This window comes from Rhinatrema bivittatum, chromosome 14, assembly GCF_901001135.1.
Source record: "Rhinatrema bivittatum chromosome 14, aRhiBiv1.1, whole genome shotgun sequence".
Classification (NCBI taxonomy): Eukaryota; Metazoa; Chordata; class Amphibia; order Gymnophiona; family Rhinatrematidae; genus Rhinatrema; species Rhinatrema bivittatum.
In genome coordinates, this window is record NC_042628.1 from 76,226,513 (window position 1) to 76,250,315 (window position 23,803).

At 46.7% G+C, this 23,803-nt stretch overlaps 1 protein-coding gene across 1 annotated transcript in view; it reads left to right on the forward strand.

The window, feature by feature from the left end:
• The window catches only part of LOC115076338 (rho GTPase-activating protein 33-like), a 152,590-nt gene extending 129,059 nt beyond the window's left edge, over window positions 1-23,531 (forward strand). Inside the window, 3 exon segments of the mRNA XM_029577646.1 lie at window positions 4,441-5,148; window positions 13,789-14,174; window positions 20,782-23,531. Of these exon segments, the coding sequence (XP_029433506.1) occupies window positions 4,441-5,148; window positions 13,789-14,174; window positions 20,782-23,067 (3,380 nt within the window). The 3' untranslated portion in view covers window positions 23,068-23,531.
• The last annotated feature ends 272 nt before the right edge of the window (window positions 23,532-23,803 follow it).

Genomic DNA, 23,803 nt, shown 5'->3' on the forward strand with positions numbered 1-23,803 from the left:
CCTACACACCTTCTCCAGATTCTACCGCCTGGATGTCCAGGCTAGAGAAGATGCAGCCTTCGCAAGGGCAGTATTAACTGGACTATGGCAGCCTCTTGCCCTGTCTGGGAGTAGCTTTTGTACATCCCATTGGTCCTGAGTCCATCTGGCTACAGGCTAGGAAATGGAGAAATTACTTACCTGATAATTTTGTTTTCCTTAGTATAGACAGATGGACTCAGCATCCCGCCCACAGCTGCCCAAAGAAAAGGAGGGCCTTGGAAAGAGAACCTCGAGATTAAACAATTACGGGTAAGCTGTTGCCTACCCCTAGTTCAGGACACCCACGGTTAGTCTGGTGTTGGCGTTAACTTGGTTGAATGCACTGGCGGTCTCCAGTTTTTGAAATCAGTTTGATCAGTTTTAATCAAGTTGTTACGCAAGATATATATCCACAATGGCTTTTTGAGGAGGATACTGAGGAGCTGAGGTCACTGCAGGGTGACGTCTAGGTCTAGGGTGACGTCAGCTTTGAAATCTGACTCCGTCTCCCATCTGCTAGCAGAGGAGCACATAACCCACTGGTTCTGAGTCCATCCGTCTACACTAAGGAAAACGAAATTATCAGGTAAGTAATTTCTCCATTCCTACTTGTCCATGGAAAAAACAGAATTGCTTACCTGTAACAGGGGTTCTCCGTGAAGAGCAGAAGAAATCATCCACATAATCCCATCCTCCTGCCCTTTTTAGTTGAAGCTTAGTTTGGTAAATGACTGAGGTAATTAGGGCGGCGGCAGCAGTGCAGGGACTTTCTTGGTCTTCTGAGCTATGAGAGAGTGTTTTTTTTGGGTCACTGCTGTCGGATGACATCATCTCCATTTGCGTGGCTGATTTGTTCCACTGTCCATGGAGAATCCCTGTTACAGGCCACTTATTGTCCGTGTGGCATGATGACGGGGACTCCCCACTCAGTCCTCTATGGCTTTGCCCCACACTCGGTGCCAGTCAGCCTGAGGAGCACAACCCAGATTTGGGACAAGAAAGGTTCTGCAACTGATGAAGGTTGCATGTTTTTGAGGTTCACAGCTCTTTCCTCTAACTACATAAGGGTCAGATTAAAGGTTCATCAAGCCCAGTATCCTATTTCCAACAGTGCTGGCAGGATTCCTAAACTGAATAGATTCCAGGCTGCTTATCCCAGGGACAAGCAGTGGATTTCCCCAAGGCCACCTTAATAATGGTTTATGGACTTTTCTTCCAGGAACCTGTCCAAATCTTTTTTAAACCCAGCTACCCTAACAGCTTTCACCACATCCTCTGGCAACAAATTCCAAAATTTAATTAAGCATTGAATAAAAAAAAATGTTCTTTTATTTGTTTTAAATGTAATATCATTGTGTGTCCCCCCCAGTCTGTGTTCTTTCTGAAAGATTAAACAACTGATTCATGTTTACCCATTCCACTCCACTCCACTCCACTGATTATTTTATAGACCTCAATCATATCTCCTCTCAGCTGTCTCTTCTCTAAACTGAAGAGTCCTAACCTCTTTAACCTTTCCTTATAGGAGAATCATTCCATCCCTTTTATCATTTTGGTCATCCTTCTCTACCTTTTCTAATTCCTCTTTTTTTTTTTTTGAGATGCGGTGACCAGAAATGCACGCAAGGCGCGATTGCGTCAGGAATGACACAGAGGCATTATGATATTCTCTGTTTTATTCTCCATTCCTTCCCTAATAATCCCCAGCATTCTGTTTGTGTATGATATATGAACACAAGATGAGGATGCACCATGGAGTGATACAGAGACATTATGATATTCTCTGTTTTATTCTCCATTCCTTTCCTAATAATCCCCAGCATTCTGTTTGTGTATGATATATGAACACAAGATGAGGATGCACCATGGAGTGATACAGAGACATTATGATATTCTCTGTTTTATTCTCCATTCCTTTCCTAATAATCCCCAGCATTCTGTTTGTGTATGATATATGGACACAAGATGAGGATGCACCATGGAGTGATACAGAGACATTATGATATTCTCTGTTTTATTCTCCATTCCTTCCCTAATAATCCCCAGCATTCTGTTTGTGTATGATATATGAACACAAGATGAGGATGCACCATGGAGTGATACAGAGGCATTAGGATATTCTCTGTTTTATTCTCCGGTCCTTTCCTAATAATCCCTAGCATTCTGTTTGTGTATGATATATGAACACAAGATGAGGATGCACCATGGAATGATACAGAGACATTATGATATTCTCTGTTTTATTCTCCATTCCTTTCCTAATAATCCCCAGCATTCTGTTGTGTATGATATATGAACACAAGATGAGGTCGCACCATGGAGTGATACAGAGACATTATGATATTCTCTGTTTTATTCTCCATTCCTTTCCTAATAATCCCCAGCATTCTGTTTGTGTATGATATATGAACACAAGATGAGGTCTCACCATGGAGTGATACAGAGGCATTAGGATATTCTCTGTTTTATTCTCCATTCCTTTCCTAATAATCCCCAGCATTCTGTTTGTGTATGATATATGAACACAAGATGAAGATGCACCATGGAGTGATACAGAGACATTATGATATTCTCTGTTTTATTCTCCATTCCTTTCCTAATAATCCCCAGCATTCTGTTTGTGTATGATATATGAACACAAGATGAGGTCGCACCATGGAGTGATACAGAGGCATTATGATATTCTCTGTTTTATTCTCCATTCCTTTCCTAATAATCCCCAGCATTCTGTTTGTGTATGATATATGAACACAAGATGAGGATGCACCATGGAGTGATACAGAGGCATTATGATATTCTCTGCTTTATTCTCCATTCCTTTCCTAATAATCCCTAGCATTCTGTTTGTGTATGATATATGAACACAAGATGAGGATGCACCATGGAGTGATACAGAGACATTATGATATTCTCTGTTTTATTCTCCATTCCTTTCCTAATAATCCCCAGCATTCTGTTTGTGTATGATATATGAACACAAGATGAGGATGCACCATGGAGTGATACAGAGACATTATGATATTCTCTGTTTTATTCTCCATTCCTTTCCTAATAATCCCCAGCATTCTGTTTGTGTATGATATATGAACACAAGATGAAGATGCACCATGGAGTGATACAGAGACATTATGATATTCTCTGTTTTATTCTCCATTCCTTTCCTAATAATCCCCAGCATTCTGTTTGTGTATGATATATGAACACAAGATGAGGTCGCACCATGGAGTGATACAGAGGCATTATGATATTCTCTGTTTTATTCTCCATTCCTTTCCTAATAATCCCCAGCATTCTGTTTGTGTATGATATATGAACACAAGATGAGGATGCACCATGGAGTGATACAGAGACATTAGGATATTCTCTGTTTTATTCTCCATTCCTTTCCTAATAATCCCCAGCATTCTGTTTGTGTATGATATATGAACACAAGATGAGGATGCACCATGGAGTGATACAGAGGCATTATGATATTCTCTGTTTTATTCTCCAGTCCTTTCCTAATAATCCCCAGCATTCTGTTTGTGTATGATATATGAACACAAGATGAGGTCGCACCATGGAGTGATACAGAGGCATTATGATATTCTCTGTTTTATTCTCCATTCCTTTCCTAATAATCCCCAGCATTCTGTTTGTGTATGATATATGAACACAAGATGAGGATGCACCATGGAGTGATACAGAGACATTATGATATTCTCTGTTTTATTCTCCATTCCTTTCCTAATAATCCCCAGCATTCTGTTTGTGTATGATATATGAACACAAGATGAGGATGCACCATGGAGTGATACAGAGGCATTATGATATTCTCTGTTTTATTCTCCAGTCCTTTCCTAATAATCCCCAGCATTCTGTTTGTGTATGATATATGAACACAAGATGAGGATGCACCATGGAGTGATACAGAGGCATTATGATATTCTCTGTTTTATTCTCCAGTCCTTTCCTAATAGTTCCTAGCATTCTGTTTGCTTTCTTGAGCAAAGGATTTCAACATCATATCCACGATGACACCGTGATCCTTTTCCTGGGTGGTGACTCCCAGTGTGGAACCTTGCATCGTTTAACTATAATTTGGGTGGCTCTTCTCCACATACATCACTTTGTACTTGTCCACATTAATTGTCGTCTACCATTTGGATGTCCAGTCTCCCAAGCTTGCAGGGCCCTCTTGCAATTTCTCACAATCTGCTTGTGATTTAACAAGTTCGAATAATTTTGTGCTATCTGCAGATGTGATCATCTCCCTCGTTCCCATTTCCAGGTCATTTATAAATGTGTGAAAAAGCAGGGGTCCCAATGCAATCGTATCACACCTCTTTTCAGATCATCATTCTTATATTATTGTGATCATTAACTTTTCAATGGTTATAAGTATATCACTGATAGTTTTAATTCTTTGTCTCATTCCAGGTCTCCAGAAGCTGCACCGCCTCCGCCGTCCTCGCTCCAGCAGTGATGCCTTCCCTGTCCCTGAAGACCTGCCGCCCGTGCTGAATCCTAGCCACTCCTGCGAAAGCATGGACTCCGTGGGCCGTGATAGTGTCTACACAGCACCTGACTTCTCTCGCCCGACCTCTGCCTGGCTTGAGGACGATGATGACCTTGACTTTGGTCCACCTTTCACGGGGATTGGCCTGGACTTTGACCCTCTCTCCTTCCAGTACAGTCCACCTCCCTGCCTCTCTCTGACAGATGGATCCCCCTCCCGGCCACAGAGCTCTGCCAGGAGAGGGGCAGAAGAGTCTCAGTGGGGGTCGGAGGTCACCAGCCCTCCACCACAGCTGCCACGGGAGAAGCTCCCCAAATCCTTCTCCTTCACTCGCAAGGTGGTCCATGCTCTGTCTCCACGGGCCAGTCGGTCGCCCCCTATGGACATCTCGGACCCAATCAGCAGCACTGTTCCAGCCAAGATCCTGGAGATGATCAACGGCAAAGCCAGTGAGAGTCCTGGGGCACCAGCGCAGCGCAGTCAGTCCCCTCCACAACTCATTTCCATGCTCCTCAAATCTAATGATGGGCATCTGAGCGATAGCTCTCGGCACGAAGTGCATAAGAAACTCTCGTTGGCTGAGCCCAAGGTTAAAGGTCAAGCCCTGGAGCACATCGAAACCCCAAAAAGTATGAGGCTTTTCATTTTTTTCCCCCAAGACCCTGCTTTTTTTCCTTCCTGCCCTGTCTCCCCATCAGTTATTGCCTCTGTTTTCCTTTGCCTGCCCTTTCTAATGCTTGCTGTCACCCTGGTCCTTCTTATGCCCTGTTTAGCTGTAGCTGATGTTCCTTTTCTAAGTTTTGACTGTACAGTGAGATTGTGGAAACTGCAATGGCTGACTTTTGAAATCTGTGGCAAAGTGGCGGGATAGAGCCCATCCCAACACTGCACTTTGCATTTCCTCCTCATCCAGTCAGACCGGTCCAGACGAACAGGTTATGCTCACAAACAGGTTTGCTGATGGCTTCCCTTAAGTGCATGCGTGCTGACCTCAGCCTGCCAGGATTCTCCGTCGCCAGCAGAGAGGGGGCATAGGTTCCCTGCTGTGGATGAAAAGAAATATTGGAGGAGGCTCCTGGGGTAAAAGATTTGGTTTGGTCTCGCTCTGTCGGTTGAGCAAGGTCCTTGTTTCTATTTAAAGATAAATAAAAAAGGAAGCCCAGAACTCTCTCTCTAAGCTGAGCAGACCAGGACCGGGGACTTCCAGGGGAGCTGTTTTGTGTTTTTTACCCTCCCATGCGTTTCGTGCTTCTCCTCCTTTTACCCCTCTGCCTTTCCCCGCACCGTCTTTTGCTGGATTGAGGCTCTTTTATGAGGCTTCTTTGGGAGCAGTTACCCTTTAAGTTAGCACTGCTTGTTTCAAGGCAACAATAAAAAGAAAAAGCCAGCAGAGACGAGGGGCAGAAAGAGTGCCTGACCCACAGGTGAGGACCGTGGCAAGGAGGTTTTCAGTGTCTGGGGGGACGTTGCCTGTGCAGGGAAAGCCCAGGGGAGTCAGCTGTGTGCTGTGCTGGGACCACATGGGAGTCGGCGGCACGATTGTGGCTACGCAGAGGTGCAAGCAGGAAACGGTACGGAGCCTGTGATGGCACTTGGGAAGAGCTGCAGCAGTGAATTTATTGCTCTGATTGGGGGGGGCTCAATGAGTTTGGGCTCAGCCAGGCAGCTTTTATTCATTGGAGCCTCCTAAGCAGAGATAGGAATGGTGGCCATGAAGGAGTCGCAGGGCAGTGAAGGTGAACCGAGACCTTCCCTAAACCCTAAAATTCAGTCACTGGGAGGTTCAGTGGTGGCCCTAAAGCTTCCGTTTCTTCCCTTCCTCCAATGGAACTTTCTCAGGGGTCTGGGCTTCTATGTCTAGAGGGGATTTGTTTCCCACGGCACAGGGAGCAGTCTTGGGATCTACTCCCCCCTCCCAGCTCATTAAGCTTTGGCAGAGATCAAGACAAGACGAGATCCAAAGGGGAAAGGAAGGCAGTTTGGTGGAGGAGACTATTTCTAGTTCAGAGAGTTTTCTAGAGGAATTTAATGCAATTCCTCAAGGGGATACTGAAGAAATTCCCCAGATGGGGAGAAATGGTATCTCTGTTCTGCGCCTCTTGCGTGGAGTCACCTTTTTAATTTCCCAACTTCTGAGCATGTTAAATATGGCAGAGAATAAAATGGTAGGGCCTCCCAGCTGTGTTGGGTCTCTATTATGGGCGATTGGTATGAGAGGTGCTGCCTGCACGCTGGCAGAGTTTGTGAGTTGCCAAGTAGGGCAGGACCAGCAATACAACTGGACCTGTTTATGTAGACCTGGCCAATAGAATTGTGCCATTTCCTAGCGTTTTGAGTCCATCTGCTACAGATGGACTCAAAACAAGTGGGTATAGTGTGCTCGTGCTAGCAGTTGGAGACGGATCTGATGTCAGCACGGGTACATATACCCCCGCAGGAAGTGCAGCAATTCAGTAATTTCCGTCTCCAAAGCAGTTTGGAGCTACCTCATGCTCGTTGAGCGTGTTTCCAAATTCTAACGATTAAATTCATAGAAGAAGCCTACCTGAAGACGAGCCCCGCACTCCTGCAGTGATCCCATTCGGTCCCTCCCCCAGTTGAGTTTCCCGAGCTGATTTCCGTGATCCCTCGGAGGTAAGAGCCTCGGTCCGGTGGCCGACTTGCGGCAGGGACCTAGCCCCCAAGTGAGAAGGGCTCGGGCGCAGCATAGAGGCAGCCTCGGTCCCGGTGAGGGCTTGGCCCCTGAGCGAGACGAGTTCGGGCGCAGCCTAGAGGCAGCGGGTGCACTTCCTCGAGCGCGGTGGTGACGGTACTCACCCTCTCCCCCCGCAGCCGGAGACCGCCCGGGTTGCAGCCGGGAAGCGCCGAAGACAAGGTAAGGCGTACATCTTTACTGTGGTCTCCGAGGAAGTGAGGATTAGCGGGGTCTGCCGACGTGGCAGCCCGCCAAGGAGGTCGCCATTTGCCTGCCTGCCCGCCTTCGCCACCTGGGCGCACGTTGCTAAGCGCACATTGATTGGCGCCTGTTGCTAAGTGCACATTGATAGGATTGATAGGCGTACGTTGCTAAGCGCACGCTGATAGACGCACGAGGATAGGCGTACATTGCTAAGCGCACGCTGATAGGCGTACGTTGCTAAGCGCAGGCCGTTAGGCGCACGTTCATAGGCGCCTGTTCATAGCATAAGTGCACGTCCATAGAAGCCTGTTGATAGGCGCACGTTCATAAGATGCCCGTTCCTAGGCGCATGTCCATAGACGCCTGTTGATAGGCACACGTTCATAGGCGCCCGTTCTTAGGCGCATGTTGCTAAGCGCATGTTGAGAAGCGCGCATTCATAGGCGCCCGTAGATAAGCGCATGTGGATAAGTGCATATTAGTAGGCGGCACATATTACAAGGCGCATACTCCGGCTGGAAGGAATATGGAAGCGCCAACTTGCATACTCAAGCGAACATTTCTCTGAAAAAGCATAAACACATTCAGTGAAAATCCATTTAATAATTTAAATAGACCAACCTTTTACCGCAGCGTTCCATAAGTATACACGTCCTATACCGAACAGGCCGCCAAAATGTTCGCTTGAGTATGCAAGTTGGCACTTCCATATAGAAGTGCAATGTTTCGAAAGTAAAGGTTCATAATAATCATTCAGTGGAACGTCGCATAATATGGATTTTGGACTTTTATCCCAGTAAGTCTCAGACTTTATTTTTTGGGTTTTGGAATGGTAGTGACTTATTTTGGTGGTGGCTGATATAGGTTCGGTGTAGGATTTAAGTGGTAGTTCTGCTTTAAATTAATAAAATTTATTAACTTATTTTTCAAGAAACTTTAATGAAGATATGACATCATTGCGATTAATGTGGCTAGTATTTGACTTAGCTTATTTATTACATCAATGATTTAAATTTGGAGAGGTGATGTTTGGTCACCTTGGATTGATACTAAACTTGACAGGTGGTAATAATTCTTTTACCCTATGTCTCTGTAAATTATTGATATCTGTTTATATGTTCCCCTTTGTAGTGAAGGAATATGATTATAGATCTGAGATAATATGAGTCCCTGAGGAAGCCCCTGACAATAGGGTTGAAACGAAGATATCTTTTGTCGGACACATTGAATACATTGTGATGATTAAATGAATATGGATATATTGGATACACTGTGATGACCAATGAATACATTTCAGTCCTAATAAGTAAAGATACATCAAATATGGATCACATATGAAATCAGAGAAGAAGATATAATGGTTACAATTGAGACTTGAAATTCTAGTGGGTTTAAACTTTGTATTGCTAAACATTCATTCTCAGTTAAATTAGTATCCTCATTGGAAGGAATGATATATGTTATTTAAATCTAACATCTCAAATGAACATTTGTTATTTTAATTGGGTTGTATGAATGTGTGAATGTGCTAGCTTAGTTTTAAATGTCTATGTAGGTATATATGTGGATATTTACAATAAATACTACACAGGTTAAATGTGTTGTCTCTCTAACTTTGTGGTTGAGTTTATACCAAGGATCAGACATGGCTACGTCAAGGTTCGGGCAGGACTGCATCAAGGTCAGGACAATGCTGAGGCAGGGCTGAGGAAGACAAGGACTCTACCCAAATTGAGTGGCTTGTCTGGGAGCTGTGGTGACTCAGGCATAGTCTGGGTCTAATAATAGACCTCCGATACTTAAAGTGCCTTTTCAACCACAAGGTTTCAGTGTCGGCAGATCCACTGCTGCATAGGAAAGATGATGAAAGGCAAAACATCAGGAGACTAGACAGCATGGTCATCTGGAGACAAGGACCTCAGGGACGACAAAGATAAGACATCTGAAAGCAGGTTCAACTGGGGTATCCAAGGCAAGGACATCAGGACTTCAAACCCCCAAAGATACTCAATCAAGAGCAACGAGGAGGCACAGGAAAATAGGACATCTGCACGCCAGGCCTTCCGGACTTTGGACCTGCTGGACACTCAACCAAGAGCATCACGAGGACCCCAACGGACAGGACATCTGGACATCTACTGGCAAGGACTTCCTCAGAGAAAGACTTCTGCAAACAGGGCATCTGAGACTGACATCAGGGAAGACAGGACATCTGGAAGCAAGGTCGTCTGAAGACGGAGACATCTGTGGACAAAGACATCGGACGGAGACATGTGTAGACGAAGACATCGGACAGAGATATCTGTGGAGAGGACACGGAATCTGACGAGAGACCAGGACATGGAACGAAGATGAAGACAAGAATCAGGAACTATAAATGAAGATAGGGGAATTCCCACGAAGAACAGAGTACCTTGAAGAAGCGGAGCTGGATGTCAGGAACTCCTGAACCAAAGAGCTGGAACGGAGGATCCAGGAGCAGTCCGACTCCATGACTGACTCCTTGAGAAGGCGAAGAGGAACTGAAGGCTGAGCCCTTTTATAGGGCTGAAGAGGAACACCCAAGATAACATCACGAGGAGGAGCCAGGGACTTCACCCATCGCTGGCCCTTTAAATCTGGAGAAGAGGCGTGGCCCCTTGCTTAAGGAGGCAGGACCAGAGACAGGAGCCATGCCGTGTAGGAGAAGCAGGCCTGAGGTGGCTCTTGCCGCAGGAGAAGGCTGAGGGTGGCTCCAAGTGCTGAAGAGAGAGCTAAGGGAGGCTCCAGCCGCATGAAGCACTGCGGCAGCTTCCAAGCCGCAAAGAATGGCAACGGTGGCCTCCTAGCTGCAAAGGAGCATGGCAGCAGCAGTTCCAGGCCGCGACAGTGGCGGTGGCATCGGCGGCTCCTGCCGCAAAGGCAGGAAGCTTCAGAACGGCCTCCAGGCTGCATGGAAATGGCACCTGCGGCCTCCTGGCCACAAGAAGAATAGGTGACAGCGGCGGGCCCACCATAGAGCACGGCGGCGATTCCAGGCCACAACAATGGGAGGAGACCGTTGACAGCCTCCGGGCCGCATGGAGGAACAGAGGACAGCGTTGGGGAGCCGGGACGCTGACAAAAAGGTGAGAGGCTGCTTATGGGCTTGTCCCACCAGCAGAATCATAACAAGTCTTTTCATAGAATGAGTTCCTGTCTGCTTCCCAGGGCCTCTCTAACCCTTCTAGGCCTTTTCTTGTACACTAATGAGGTGCTCCTCCCTTTACCCAGGATTCCTTGTGTTTCTGGATTTTAAGGAAGACTGGGAGAGACAGCTGTGCCCGGTCCTGAGGGAGTTTCCAATAGATTCACTCACATGCATAAACCTGACTGTGGGCGTGGATCTAGAGGTCTCGGTCTGGGTGACAGTGGCGGCAGATGCTGGTTTAACAGGTTGGGATGTACAGTGTCTGGGTGCCACGTTGAAGGACAGTGTAATACCAGGAAGACAGAATGGTCTATCAATCGGTTGTAAGTCAGTGCTATTTGATTGGCTCTTCTGGAATTTGCCTATCCTAGGAGCAGAGGTACAATCATGATGTTGCCCGAATTGCCATAGCGGTAGCATATATAAGTCATCAAGAGGGGCCAAAAATCTTCAGATGTCTTTAGAGGCATATTTCCTTCTTACCTTGGCGGCAAGAATTTGAAGAATTTGTCAGCATCACACGCAGGTTTAAAGTATATTTAGTAGATTATCTCAGTCGCAATATGGTCAACCCAGTGGATTGGTCTTGTCTTGAGTAACCTTCATTCAGAAATTCCCATGACTCTTATGGTAAGCATCATGTATGCGAAGGTATAGAAATTTTTCAGCCACAAGGACAGTCTGTCATCTGGCACTTGATAGTATGATAATGGATTTTGGTTTACGTTAGGAGGAAGTCAGGCTCCACAATAGAGGAGTACTACAGAGGATCTCAGAACATCCAGGTCTAGTGATTCAAGGAGCTCCAGATTGGCCACAGTGTCCTTGGTTTGTGGATGTCATATGGTGGATGCATGAAAGGCTCTTGGAGGTTTCCATCCCACATGGAATTGTTCTTGCATGGTTCGGTTCTTCATGAAGAACCGGTTCAATTTTGTCTTGCAGAATGGCCCTTGAAGGGACATTGTTAGTAAAGCTAGAAAGCTTTCCATTTCATTAGCTTATTAGCAATTTTGGAGTATTGTTTGAGAATTAGTGCACCGGGAAGCAATGTACTCCTAGTAAAGTTCTGGTGACAATGATTTTGGATTTTTTATAGGAAAATCTTTACAGGGTTTTAGACTGTAATTCCTTGCAGGTGCAGGTTGCAGCTCTGTCATACTACAGAAGATGTTTATTGGGTAGACTCGTTTTATTTTGAGAGGCGTCAAACGTGTTAGGCCTACTCTAAGGGTTCCTCTTCCATCTTGGTTTTACCTTTTGGCAGGGTCACAAACTGAACCTATTAGTAGCTATTTGTCCTGACCAAAGAATTTTGGAATTGCAAGCGTTTTCTTGCAGAGAGCCCTTTTTATACTCTTTACATAGGATATGGTTATGTGGGCAGTTCCTTCGTTTTTTGTCTAAGGTGGTCTTGGCTTTCTTTTTCATTCAGGTGATTAGTTTGCTTTCACTCAAAAATTATGCAGACTTGACTGAGAACAGGTTGTTCAATGTCTTAAATGTGAGAAGAGTGCCTTTGAGATATTTCAAGGTCGCTGGCGCCTTTAGGATCATCTCTTTGTGATATATAGTGGATTGTGAAAAACCGAGGCAGCAGCTACAGTTGTAATGGTGCACTGGAGTAAGAGGTGATTACAGGAGCCCTTGTGCTATCTGGTGGGTCCTTACCAGAATAGGTGAGGTCTCATTTCACAAGCACTCTAGCTACGTCTTGGGAAGAGCTTGGATTGGTGTCTCCTTTGTAAGGCAGTGACTTGCTCTTCATTGCATTCCTTTCTAAGCTTTCCTGCATAGACAATGAGGGCAACGCCTCCCAGGTGTTGCCAGCGGGCTTTGCCAGCATCCTGTTCTATCCAGGTATAGCTTGGATACATGTCATTTGGCTGGACTGGTCTGACTGGATGATGAGGAAGATGAAACTATAATAATTTCCTTTCCTTGAGTCCAGTCAGACCAGTTCTGGACCCTCCCTTTTCTGTCAACCTGGCATATCTCTTCCTTCTCAATTTGGAATGATATTAAAAACTGCAATTTTTGTGGCTATGCAGATAATTGATTTCATGTTTGTCAATGAAACTTTCTGTATCTCCTACCTTCTTCCTGGGTCAGACCAAGGGTCCATCAAGCACAGCATCCTGTTTCCAAGTCACAAGTACCTGGCAGGATTCCTAAGTTGAAAAGGTTCCAGGCTGCTTATCCCAGGAGCAAGCAGTGGATTTCCCCAAGTCCAACTTAATAATGTTTTATGGACTTTTCTTCCAGGAACTTGTCCAAACCTTTTTTTAAACCCAGCTGCACTGACAGCTTTTACCTCATCCTTACTGGCTGTTAGAAATTAATGAAACAAAAAAAAAAGAAGAGAGAAACATGTAAATAATGTTGATTGCTTTGAAATGAGCTTGTCCACAGTTTGCTTGTTACAGATAATATTGGCAGGCTGGAGTCAGCATTGGATGGTCTCTGTCTCCATCTGCTGGTCAATGAGCATAACCCATTCATCTGGACTGGTCTGACTGGACTCAAAAAAAGGAAATTATCAGGTAAGAACTAATTCCACCATCTATTTGGGCTGCACCATGTCTGTAAACCAGATATCAGCGGTTTTCCGATCCCCATTTTACTGAGTGTTCCTTTAAGCTTGGTTTAAAATTAGTTTTATTTAGAATTATATTCCTTTCATTTATGTCACTTAAAACCTTGTGCTGCTTGTTTGTTTGCTCCCCGGCCTTTTGTTCCCCACCGTGTCTCTTATGTTCCTTCTGTCCATGTCTCTGCTGTCACTCCTCCTCTTTCTCTCTATCCCTCTCTTTTGTATCTTTTATTTATTTATTTAAAATCTTTTCTATACCGTCGTTAAGTTAAATACCATCATAGCGGTTTACAGCAAGGCACATAAAATAATGATGATAAATGTATAGGAACATACATTCTAAGCAGGTGCCATAAAGATTCGGTTATCTAATTGTATGATAAATACTATTTGGTAAATGTGATAAATCTTGTCCATTTATACCTGTATCATTATAATTTATAAACTGTATATTTCCTCTTATGTTAGCAGTGAGAGAGAATAATAAAATGCGCACATACCTCCCTCCTCGCATCTTTCTCTTTTGTCTGTCTGTCTGGCCCTCCTCTGCCCCTCTCCTCTCTGTCCCCCTTGAAATCCTCTGATGAAATTGTTTATCTTTGTTTCAGGCCCGGACCTGGACAGGCACCAAACGCAGATCCCAACTCCCTCCTCTATTTTCTGCCACGTGCCCCCTCCTCCTCCCCCGAAGAATCCAGCGCGCCTCATGGCCCTGGCCCTGGCCGAAAGTGCCCAGCGGGCCCTAAATCCACCCCTGACCCAGCGCCCCCCAAGGGCACAGAGGGAGGCCGCCTCCGAGCCCAGCTCCCGCTTCCGCCGCTCCCTGTCCTTGGAGTGCGGGGAAAGCTTTCCCCCGGCGTCCGGCCCACTGGGCCCCATCCCAGGCCTGCAGGCCAGTAAGAAGCCAGATGGGCCAGCACCCCTGCAGAGGCAGCAGAGTGAGGGTGGACTGAAGTTCCCCAGTCAGCAGCAAGACAGAAGAGAAGCTGGACAGGTAGGGCATGAGGTGCTTCCATGTGGGTCAAGGGGGTCAGCAGGGATAGGATTGTGCCCCACAGAGGATTGAGGGGGGGGGGGCCGATGCAATAAGATGTGTGTTGACAACGGGTGCCAGTATTGAGCGCCCGCAGCCTCAGCCCTTGGGCACCCAATGCAGTATTTAAATGAGGCGCTAGGGAAGAGTTTGTGGTTCCGAGCACTCAAATGCGTCACTTTGAAATTCAAATAATTTTATTCTGACTCATGTTTGCCAGGTGGAATTTGGTTTGGGTTTTCTTCTTAAGCAAGTGATCTTATATTTCCTAGCGTGTAGCCAGATGGACTCAGGACCAGTGGGTATTGTGCTCTCCTGATAGCAGATGGGAGACGGAGTCAGATTTCAAAGCTGTCATCAGCCTACTTATACCCGTGCAGGAAGCTCTGCTCTTCAGTATCTCTCCGTCTCCTACAGCAGATAGGGACACATCCACACACTAGAATAGTGTTAGCAATTCTAAAACAAAGAAGAAAGAAAATTTACCTCAAGAAGACGAGCCCCGCTCTCCTGCGGTGATACCTAAGGGTCCCTCCCCCAGGCGAGAATTCCTGAGTTGATTTCCGAGATCCCTCAGAGGTAAGCCTAGGTCTGGTAGCCGGCTCCTGGCATGAACTTAGCCCCCAGGGTGGCTTAGACGCAGCAGGTGTGGAATCGAGCGCAGCGGTGAAGGTATTTCCCTCTCCCCCCGCAGCCGGAGACCGCCCGGCACGAGACCGGGAAATGCCGAGACCAGGTAAGGTAGAAACCTTCTTTTAAGTCTCCGGTCTCCGAGGCTCAAATAGCTGCACAGATCGTCCCTTCCGGCGTCTGTTAAATCGGGTTGATCAGCTCCGTCTGAGCTAGACCCCGATCCGGTGCGAGGGTCCACACATGTGGAGACCCTCCAGGGGGGTTGCCATCTTGCCCGCAAGATCATCGGCACCATTTCCCCCCCTTGACCGCCATATTGTCCACACAACTGAGCCGTGCGCACAGCGACGCGCACTACGGTGCCGGGCGTATAGTGGCCCGCATAAACGGCCCGAGTGCACAAATAAGCCTGTGCGCACAGCGGCGCACACATCTCGCCCAGGCGCACAAAGTGGTAGCCTGCGAGCGCATCCCACACGCACATCGCCGGAGCGCCCACAACTAAGCCTCCCGGCATGCATACCAACGAGCACAGACGAGTTTTGAATCACTCCACGCACACAAGTCATGGCACCGCCGGCCAAGAAGATCAAGGGACAAGCCCTCTGCCTAGCCTGCCACCTGAGAGCTGCACAACCCGAAGCAGCCTCCGCCTTATGCCAGCAGTGAGAAGAGGCTCAGGGGGAACCTAAGCAAGGCCCCCCCACAGCCAGTAGAGGGTTCCGGATCCACTAACGATAGTACCCCCGGACCTCTGTATCTCCGACTCGGTGCCTACACAGGAAGGCACCTCGGGGCTTCCACCATAAACCCGCCAGGATTCAGTATGGACCCAGGGACCTTTTCCTGGGTGGAATTCTTCAAAGGGATGCAAAACTTTGTCCAGGCGCAATCGGTACCGCCGGCGACACAGTCCCAGTCGCCACCAGAAGCACAAGATTTTCCAAGCATCTCTCGGACCTCTCGAGACAAGCCCCACCTAGGCAAGAGCCTCCCTACAGGCGATACAGACACCTCGGGGAACAAAACTGACTCCCTGGAGGAAGGGGAAATCCCTCCAGGGATGGAATCATACCGAACCATGCTGCGATTCTTCTCCAAAGATGAGTTACCAGCTCTCATGTCTCTGACCCTGAAGACGCTGGCCATTCCAGTCATGGGTACCACAGCGGAGCCAAAGACGAACCCCGTCCTGGTGTCCCTCCATCAGTCCTCATGCTATTTTCCAATGTTGCAGGCCAGACAACAATTGATTGACCTGGAATGGAATGCCCTGGAGGTCAACTTCAAAGGACAGGCCTTAGAAGCCCTATACCCACTGGAACCTACGGCCAAGGAATTCCTACGGTTCTCAAAAGTGGACGACTTGGTCTGCGCCATCTCTAAGCGCACAACCATCCTGGTCAAAGGAGGAGTGCACTCAAGGATGCCCAGGACAGGTGTCAGGAAGCCATCCTTAAACAGTCCTTTGATGTAGCAGCAATGACCCTGCAAATTGCGTCCTGCTGCACCGTAGTAACACGTGCCTGCTTGCTTCTCTCCAGAGACGCAAACATGTCCGCTGAAACATTAGAACCGGCGATATCCTTCCTCACGGATGCGACCTCAGACCTAGTGCAAACCTCAGCCAGGGGCATCTCCTCCATAGTGGCAGCCAGAATTTATTTAACGGTTTTATATACCGACATTCATTAGGGATATCACATTGGTTTACAATAAATGAGAAACTACGGCCGACACGACCTCCAAAGCTAACCTCACGAGAATGCCTTTTAAAGGATCCCTCTTGTTCGGAAGCGAATTGGAGAAGTTAGCCAACAAATGGGGCGAATCTCCAGTACCTCATCTACCGGAGGACAGGAAGAAAAGAAACCAGCACTCCTCTCCACAAAGGGCAAAGGAGCCCAGCGCTTTAGACCGTACAAGAACACATACTACCAAGTACCTCGCCCCACATGGAACATATAGAACAATATAGAACAATTAACCATTAGAAAGCAAATTACAAAATAAAATCAACTTAATACCGAAATAAAGCAAATAGATATTACATTATTGCTGTGAGACAGGAAGATTGTCGTTCTTCCTGCTCTTAGCTCTCTGGGAATGCTTGTAAGAAGAGCCAAGTCTTAAGTTTCTTTTTAAAAGTAGTATGGCACGGTTCAAGGCGAAGGTCTGGTGGTAGCGAGTTTCAGAGAGATGGGCCCGCTGGGGATAGTGCGCGTTTCCTCAGGGAGGATTATGATCAATCTGTTCTGGTATGCCCTTCTAGTCGGCTTTTTGGAAGTGTGTAGCTGGAGCTGGAAAGTTAAGTTGAGGGGAGAGATGCTATGTAGGGCCTTATGTATCATCATGCTGGTTTTGAACTGAATCCTGTATTTAATAGGAAGCCAATGGAGATGCTGGAGGATAGGGGTGATATGATCCTTTTTTTTGGCGTTGGTGAGAATTCTTGCCGTGGCATTCAGGACCATCTGGAGGGGTTTGGTGGTGCAGGTGGGAAGTCCCAGAAGGAGTGAATTACAGTAGTCCAGTTTCGGGAGAATGATGGCTTGGAGTACTGTGCGGAAATCTCTGTAGCGTAGAAGTGGCTTTAGTTTCTTTAAAACTTGTAATTTAAAGAAACATTCTTTTGTAGTGTTATTTACGAATTTGTTGAGGCTGAGTCTGTTGTCTAGAAGTACACCCAGGTCTCTGACTTGAGGTGAGGTGGTGTATCCAGAGGTATCTGGAGAATTGCTGGAAGTTAGGGAGGTGGGCGGGACACAGCTTTCGGGTGCTATGATAAGGATTTCGGGTTTTTTAGTGTTTAAGACCAGGTTGAGGCTGGCGAGTAGATTGTTGATGGTTGAGAGGCATTTATTCCAGTAAGACATGGTTTTGTGTATAGTATCCGTTATAGGGATGAGAATTTGTATGTCATCCGCGTATAGGAAGTGGATTAGATTGAGGTTAGTAAGTAGATGACAGAGTGGGAGAAGATATATGTTGAAAAGGGTGGGGGAGAGTGAGGATCCTTGTGGTACCCCCATTTTGGATTGAATGGGGTGAGACTCCTTGTTGTTTATCTTGACTTTGTATGTTCTGTTCTCTAGGAAGGATTTAAACCAGTTGAAAGCTGCTCCTGTAATGCCGATGTCAGTTAGCCGTTGTAGGAGGCTCGAGTGGTTCACGGTGTCGAACGCTGAGGAGAGATCCAGAAGTGCGAGGAGGCAAGGTTGGCCTTTTTCCAGGTTGAAGATAATGGTGTCTGATAGTGTGGCTAGTAGCGATTCGGTGTTCTTGGTCTTACGGAATCCAAATTGGTTAATGGTGAGGATATTGTTGTCGTCAAGGAATTCTGAGAGTTGTCTGTTAACAACTTTCTCCATAATTTTAGCTATCATAGGAAGGTTTGCTATGGGTCTGAAGTTAGCAGGATCTGTGGTGGGAAGGTTGGGTTTTTTGAGGAGAGGTTTGAGCATTGCCAACTTGAGTTGGTTAGGTACTTGGCCTTGGGCTAGAGAGCGGTTAATGATATCTGCAACTGGTTTGGCAATGATGTCAGGGATTGAACTCAGCAGGTTTGAGGGAATATGATCTAGAGGGTGAGCGGACGGTTTTATCTTCTTAAGGATGTTCTCAATTTCTAAGGTGGACGTGGGTTCAAAAGTTTTGAGCGCTGCTGTGTATGCGTTGGGTTGTAGAACGGGTGATATCGATGGTTGAGAGCTGTGGTTGCTTGCATAGCTTGTGTGCGGAGATGGCCCTTTGAGAGGGGCTACGAGTGTGGTGATTTTGTTGTCAAAGAAGTCGGCCAGTTTCTTGGCTTTTTTGAGAGCTTGGTCATCTGGGATGCTGGGTGCAGGAGGTTTGGTGAGGGCTGATACATAAGAGAAGAGGGCTCTTGAGTCAAATGAGAAGTGGTGTATCTTTTTGGAGAAGAATTCTTTCTTGGTTTTGTTGATTTTGTTTCTATATGAGTTGAGGCATGATTTGTAGATGAGGAGGGCTGTTGTAGATGGGCTTTTTCGCCATTTGTTTTCCTTGCATCTAAGCTCATGTTTACGTGACTTCAGCTCTGTTACAGGTAAGCAACTGCGCTTTCTGTTCTACCAGTGGCAAGGAGAATTGACCTTTAATAAAAGGTAAAGGACTGCCCAAGTTACAACAGGGTATAACTGCCACATAACTCAGCATTATGAAAAGCAAAGACATCAAAGATTTATTCTCATCCCTCTCCAGGTAGAGAGTATAAATTACTTGATAATATGGGCAAGAAGTTCTACCAAATGGCTATTCTTCAGAGCAGAATCTCCATTCATCAACTTCACAAGAACATAAGAAATTGCCATGCTGGGTCAGACCAAGGGTCCATCAAGCCCAGCATCCTGTTTCCAACAGAGGCCGAACCAGGCCACAAGAACCTGGCAATTACCTAAACACTAAGAAGATCCCATGCTACTGATGCAATTAATAGCAGTGGCTATTCCCTAAGTAAACTTGATTAATAGCAGGTAATGGACTTCACCTCCAAGAACTTATCCAAAAAATTAGTTATCCAGGGCCAGGACAGCCTCAGAAGCTGCTTTGCCCTTATGAGGGCCACCAAGCAGCAATCGGTTTATGTTCCATCCCACCTCTTCCTTGTTACAGGTAGACAACTTTGCTTGCTGCTTGGTGGCCCTCATAAGGGCAAAGCAGCTTCTGAGGCTGCTCTGGCCACATGGATTAAGGAGGCGACTGCGTCAGCGTGTTTGCTGAAGGGCCGATAAAAGGTGCGTCGTGCTCATTCAACCAGAGTCATCCCTTGCAGTGGCCCCGGAGGATGTCTGCAAGGCTGTTATTTGGTCATCCTTGCATTTCTGTTAAGGATTACAGATTGGACATACAAGCCAAGGTAGATGCTGCATATGGAGGGGGCATTCGCAGAGCAGCCTTGCTGGGTTTGTTTTCCTCACCTGGGTTTGGGTAATTCCCGTTTGTCTGGGGTAATCTAGCAGGATGATAAGGAAGAAATGTAATCTTGCCTGTTAATTTCCTTTACTTGAGTCCTACCGGACCAGGACAGGACTCAGCAGCTGCCAAACTGTTCTTCTTTTCTGTCCTGGGGAAATATAATGATTATATGGAGCTCCTTAAGGACAGAGCTGAGCGTACTGGGTGGGAGGGAAGGTTAGAAGAGGGAGGGAGAAAGGAAGCGGAGAGGGGTATTGCTTGCATATTTTGAGAAGGGGTGGGGAAGGGCCAGGTTACCCAGCAAACCTGTCCCAGCGCATTTGAGGGGGGGTGTTCAGCCCTGAGAGCTCGTTTTATGTATATTATTAGGCAAGGAGTATGGGACTCTGGCTGCAACACTTTCTTTGGTACTGCCGGTACTAAACTGCCTGTATTCTGTTGGATATAGCCGGTTAAGTCTAACGATGTGATAACGTTCCCAGATAACGGTAGACGTGCTGCTGGGGCCAGCTAGAGTTGGGCAAAAAATGTATTGAGTTAACTCCTAAGGGCGAAGTTAGCCAGATACGTTTCCTGGCAAACTGAATGCCAACTAAAAGTTATCTGGATAAGTTCTAGTGATATTGACAATTCAGCATTTAGCTAGATACATTGTGAGTTATCTTGTTAAATGCCTTTGAATGTTGTCTTCCTTTTATTTCGATTAAGTGCTGACACCAGCAGCACCTCAGAAGAACTTTTAATAAGTAAGCAAGATAATCTACACCTTTTATACAATTGTTTGTGTCATTAATATCAGTAAATTTCAATGAACAACTATTAAACATATGTATTAAAAAATGACAATTAGAAGCTAATTGTATCCTCTTGTATCTAAGGATGCGTGCTTTATAATTAGATCTAAGGCAGAAAATTAAATGGTCAATGTACATTGTGGCCAATGTTGGTTAAAATATCTTGTTGGCGGTGAATTATTTTGTTCTCTTTCCATGTTCAGGTGTCTGGTGTGTGTCCCTTCCAAGCCTCCACTGGAGAATCCCAGAAGCCAGTCTCTGAAGCTGCCATGTTTGGAAAGAACCAGGAGATGAGCAGCATGGGATCGCCCAACAAAGAACCGCCGCTGATGTTTCACTCCCGCTCCCAGGCAGCTCCCCCAGCTCCAACAGGGCATCCACCCCAGCCTCACGGCAAACTGCTGGACTCATTCGTGACATCTTCCAGTGTGGTACCATCTAAGAATTCTCAGCGTCCTTTCAGGAACATCTCAGCAAATGGTCCGTCCAACCACCCGCCACCAACACCCAAGCCTCTACCTTCCTTGCAGGTTTTCCATGGCAAATCTGACAGCTTGCCATGCACCTCTGTCAACCTTCCATTCAAGGTCATGCCAGCAGCCAGACTGTGGGGTCCACCCAGGCCCGCAGAGTTGCAAAATAAATTCTTCCAGCAGAGTCCGTCGGGTTGGAATGACTATGATTCGGTAAAGTTGATGGACCTTCCTAGACCCTGCAGGATGCCGGTGCCTCCAAACTCAAGCTATCCATTCCTGGCAGGACATGCTGAGACCCAGCAGCAGCCAAGACACCGAAACAGCTTTCCCATCTACAGCAAGGGGGAGATGTCCACCCAGCCTGAAATGGAGGAGTCTACACATAGCAAGCATGAGAATTTGTACTATGAAATCACTTCTGATCCTCCAGCCTACCAGCCATCCCCACGAAGTTTGCACCCAGCCTGGGAAAGTCAGCCTCCGTTCCAGGGGCTTGTGGTTCCACCTGGTAGACAAGGCCCTGAGTACATGGCTGCCCTGAATGCTTCCTATGGTGTGATAGAGCAGCCCTGGAAGGAACCCATCTTTCAGATCGGTCCCCCATTTTCGTCTCCTTCTCCAGATTGTGGCATCTCTTATCCAAACTATCATCCAAGGCAGTCCTACCCCCCTTTTAAGAGTAACCCACCACCCTTGCAGCAGACATCTAGAAACATGGTGTCACGAACTGAGGTACCACCCGACCCAGAGGCCTTGGCATACCAGAGGATAACCTCCACAGCCAATTCCTACCAGTATCTGGCACAGTTACAGCCATATTTTGAGAATGGGAAGGTTTGTTACAAACACTTATTACCTGAGAACAGGTCCAGCCCTGAAGCTGGAGCAAGGGTTTCACCAGATCTGCAGCCTCGCTCTGACTTGGGCCTCTCAAATGCTGACGAGAAGCCTGAGCCCATCTATGTGAATTTTCCCTTCATCACCAAGGTTATAGCAGCAGCATCAAGCTCCACGTGTAAACAGCACTGGGAACTGGAGGCGAATTCTCAAGAAAACCCCAAAGAAGCCAACCCAGTACAAGAAATGAATAAGGTTGTGGCTAGCCAGCCATTTGTACCCATGCAGCAGAGTAGTGCCAGGGTTCATTCTGCCAGACCCTCCCTAATATCATATGACAATGTCTCCTCCGGTATGGAGGCAATACCTGTTGGACTGGGGATCGCTGCCCACACGAGAAGCATTTCTGATCCAGGGCTAGAGGCACACGAGAGAGCTCTGACATCCCCTTACCCAAGACATGACAATGAAGTGACCTCAGAACAGCTCACAGAGAAACTAGATCTGCCCCAGAAGCAGTGGCTAGGCCAGGCTTCCCATGAGCAAATCCTGGATGTGGAGAAGACCAAATGGACCTATGATTCTTTCTCCTCTTCCTCACCAGCCTCTTCATGGCCTGAGCAGGAGCTAGACCAAAGGCTTCCGCCTACAGGTCTCTACAAGCAGAAATACGATGTTCTTCCCTGTGGGAACACTATCCTTAAGTTCTACAGACCACCACCTAGCTACTGGGATCCACCCAGTTACCACCCTCCAACCACCAACTTTACGTCTCTCATCCCCAACATGGAGTATGATGCCCCGATCATAACCTATGACCCCCATTTTGAGAATGGGACAGCACAGCACAGCTTCCGCCATGAGGTGAAGGCTTCTCAGTTGGGCTCCAGGCCTGGTGGCATTGCTGGAAAAATCCCTCAAGAGAGGCAGGCTATGACTGACAAGACAGAGAGACACCAGTTACTAAAGGGCCAGTACGCTCCCTACCAATTATATGGCAGCAGTTCCAACTCTACTGCTACCATTGCTGAGCCACAGTATAGGAATATTGACCAGGATGAGAGGCCTCTGGCAGTCCCCCCTAACATGTCATGTTCCAGCCCACTGAGGCGAGCACCCTATTTGGCTTCCAACTGGACAGTCAACTCAGAGGGGCAGACACGGAGTTATTGCTGAAAGGTCAAATGACCTTGAGTTTTCTGGATGTAGGGCATCCTCTCAGAAGAATGAGTGGTTTTGCTCTCTTGATTTCTCTCAACTGCTGTGGCATCTTGGAAAATCCACTGTGAAGGCTACTAAGGAGAGCACAAAGGGGTGGAGTTAACATGATGGTCAGAGGAGGAGATAAATCCATGACCATCACTGAGGGGAATAAAGAGGAATATCCCCTGGGAATTTCTAGTGGATGTAGTCTAGGATTGACAGTCCTGATAAAACTCTTAATGCTCTTTATCATGGAAGATTCCAGAACTGCCTCCCAAAGACAAAATGCTATCAGGGAAGCACTATTGATAGAATTCACTGATGATTATTTAGTATAATTGGCCTACTTTTTAAAAGTGTTTTTGGTTCTTTTTTCAAATAATTTTATTTTTTTGTTTTGTTACCAGGTCTAGTTGTTAAAAAAAAAAAAAAAAAAAGTGCTGGTTGATGTCTTGTAGACCATTTGGGTACATCGTGGATGGTACCTGCCCTCGCTCAAAGAGCCTCTGCGTGATATTTGAATGGACTCTTAAGTTTTTGCCTCTTGCAGTTGTGGAAGTTTTAGTTAAATGTCACGTCCTTTTGTTAAAAAATGCTAAGCTTGAACCCATCCACTGCACAAATGGGACATGAGCAGAAATCCCCTTCGTTGATGTACTGTACGCTCTCTGACGTGGCCTCTTCTTTCCTGCAGCTGAGAATGACCTTC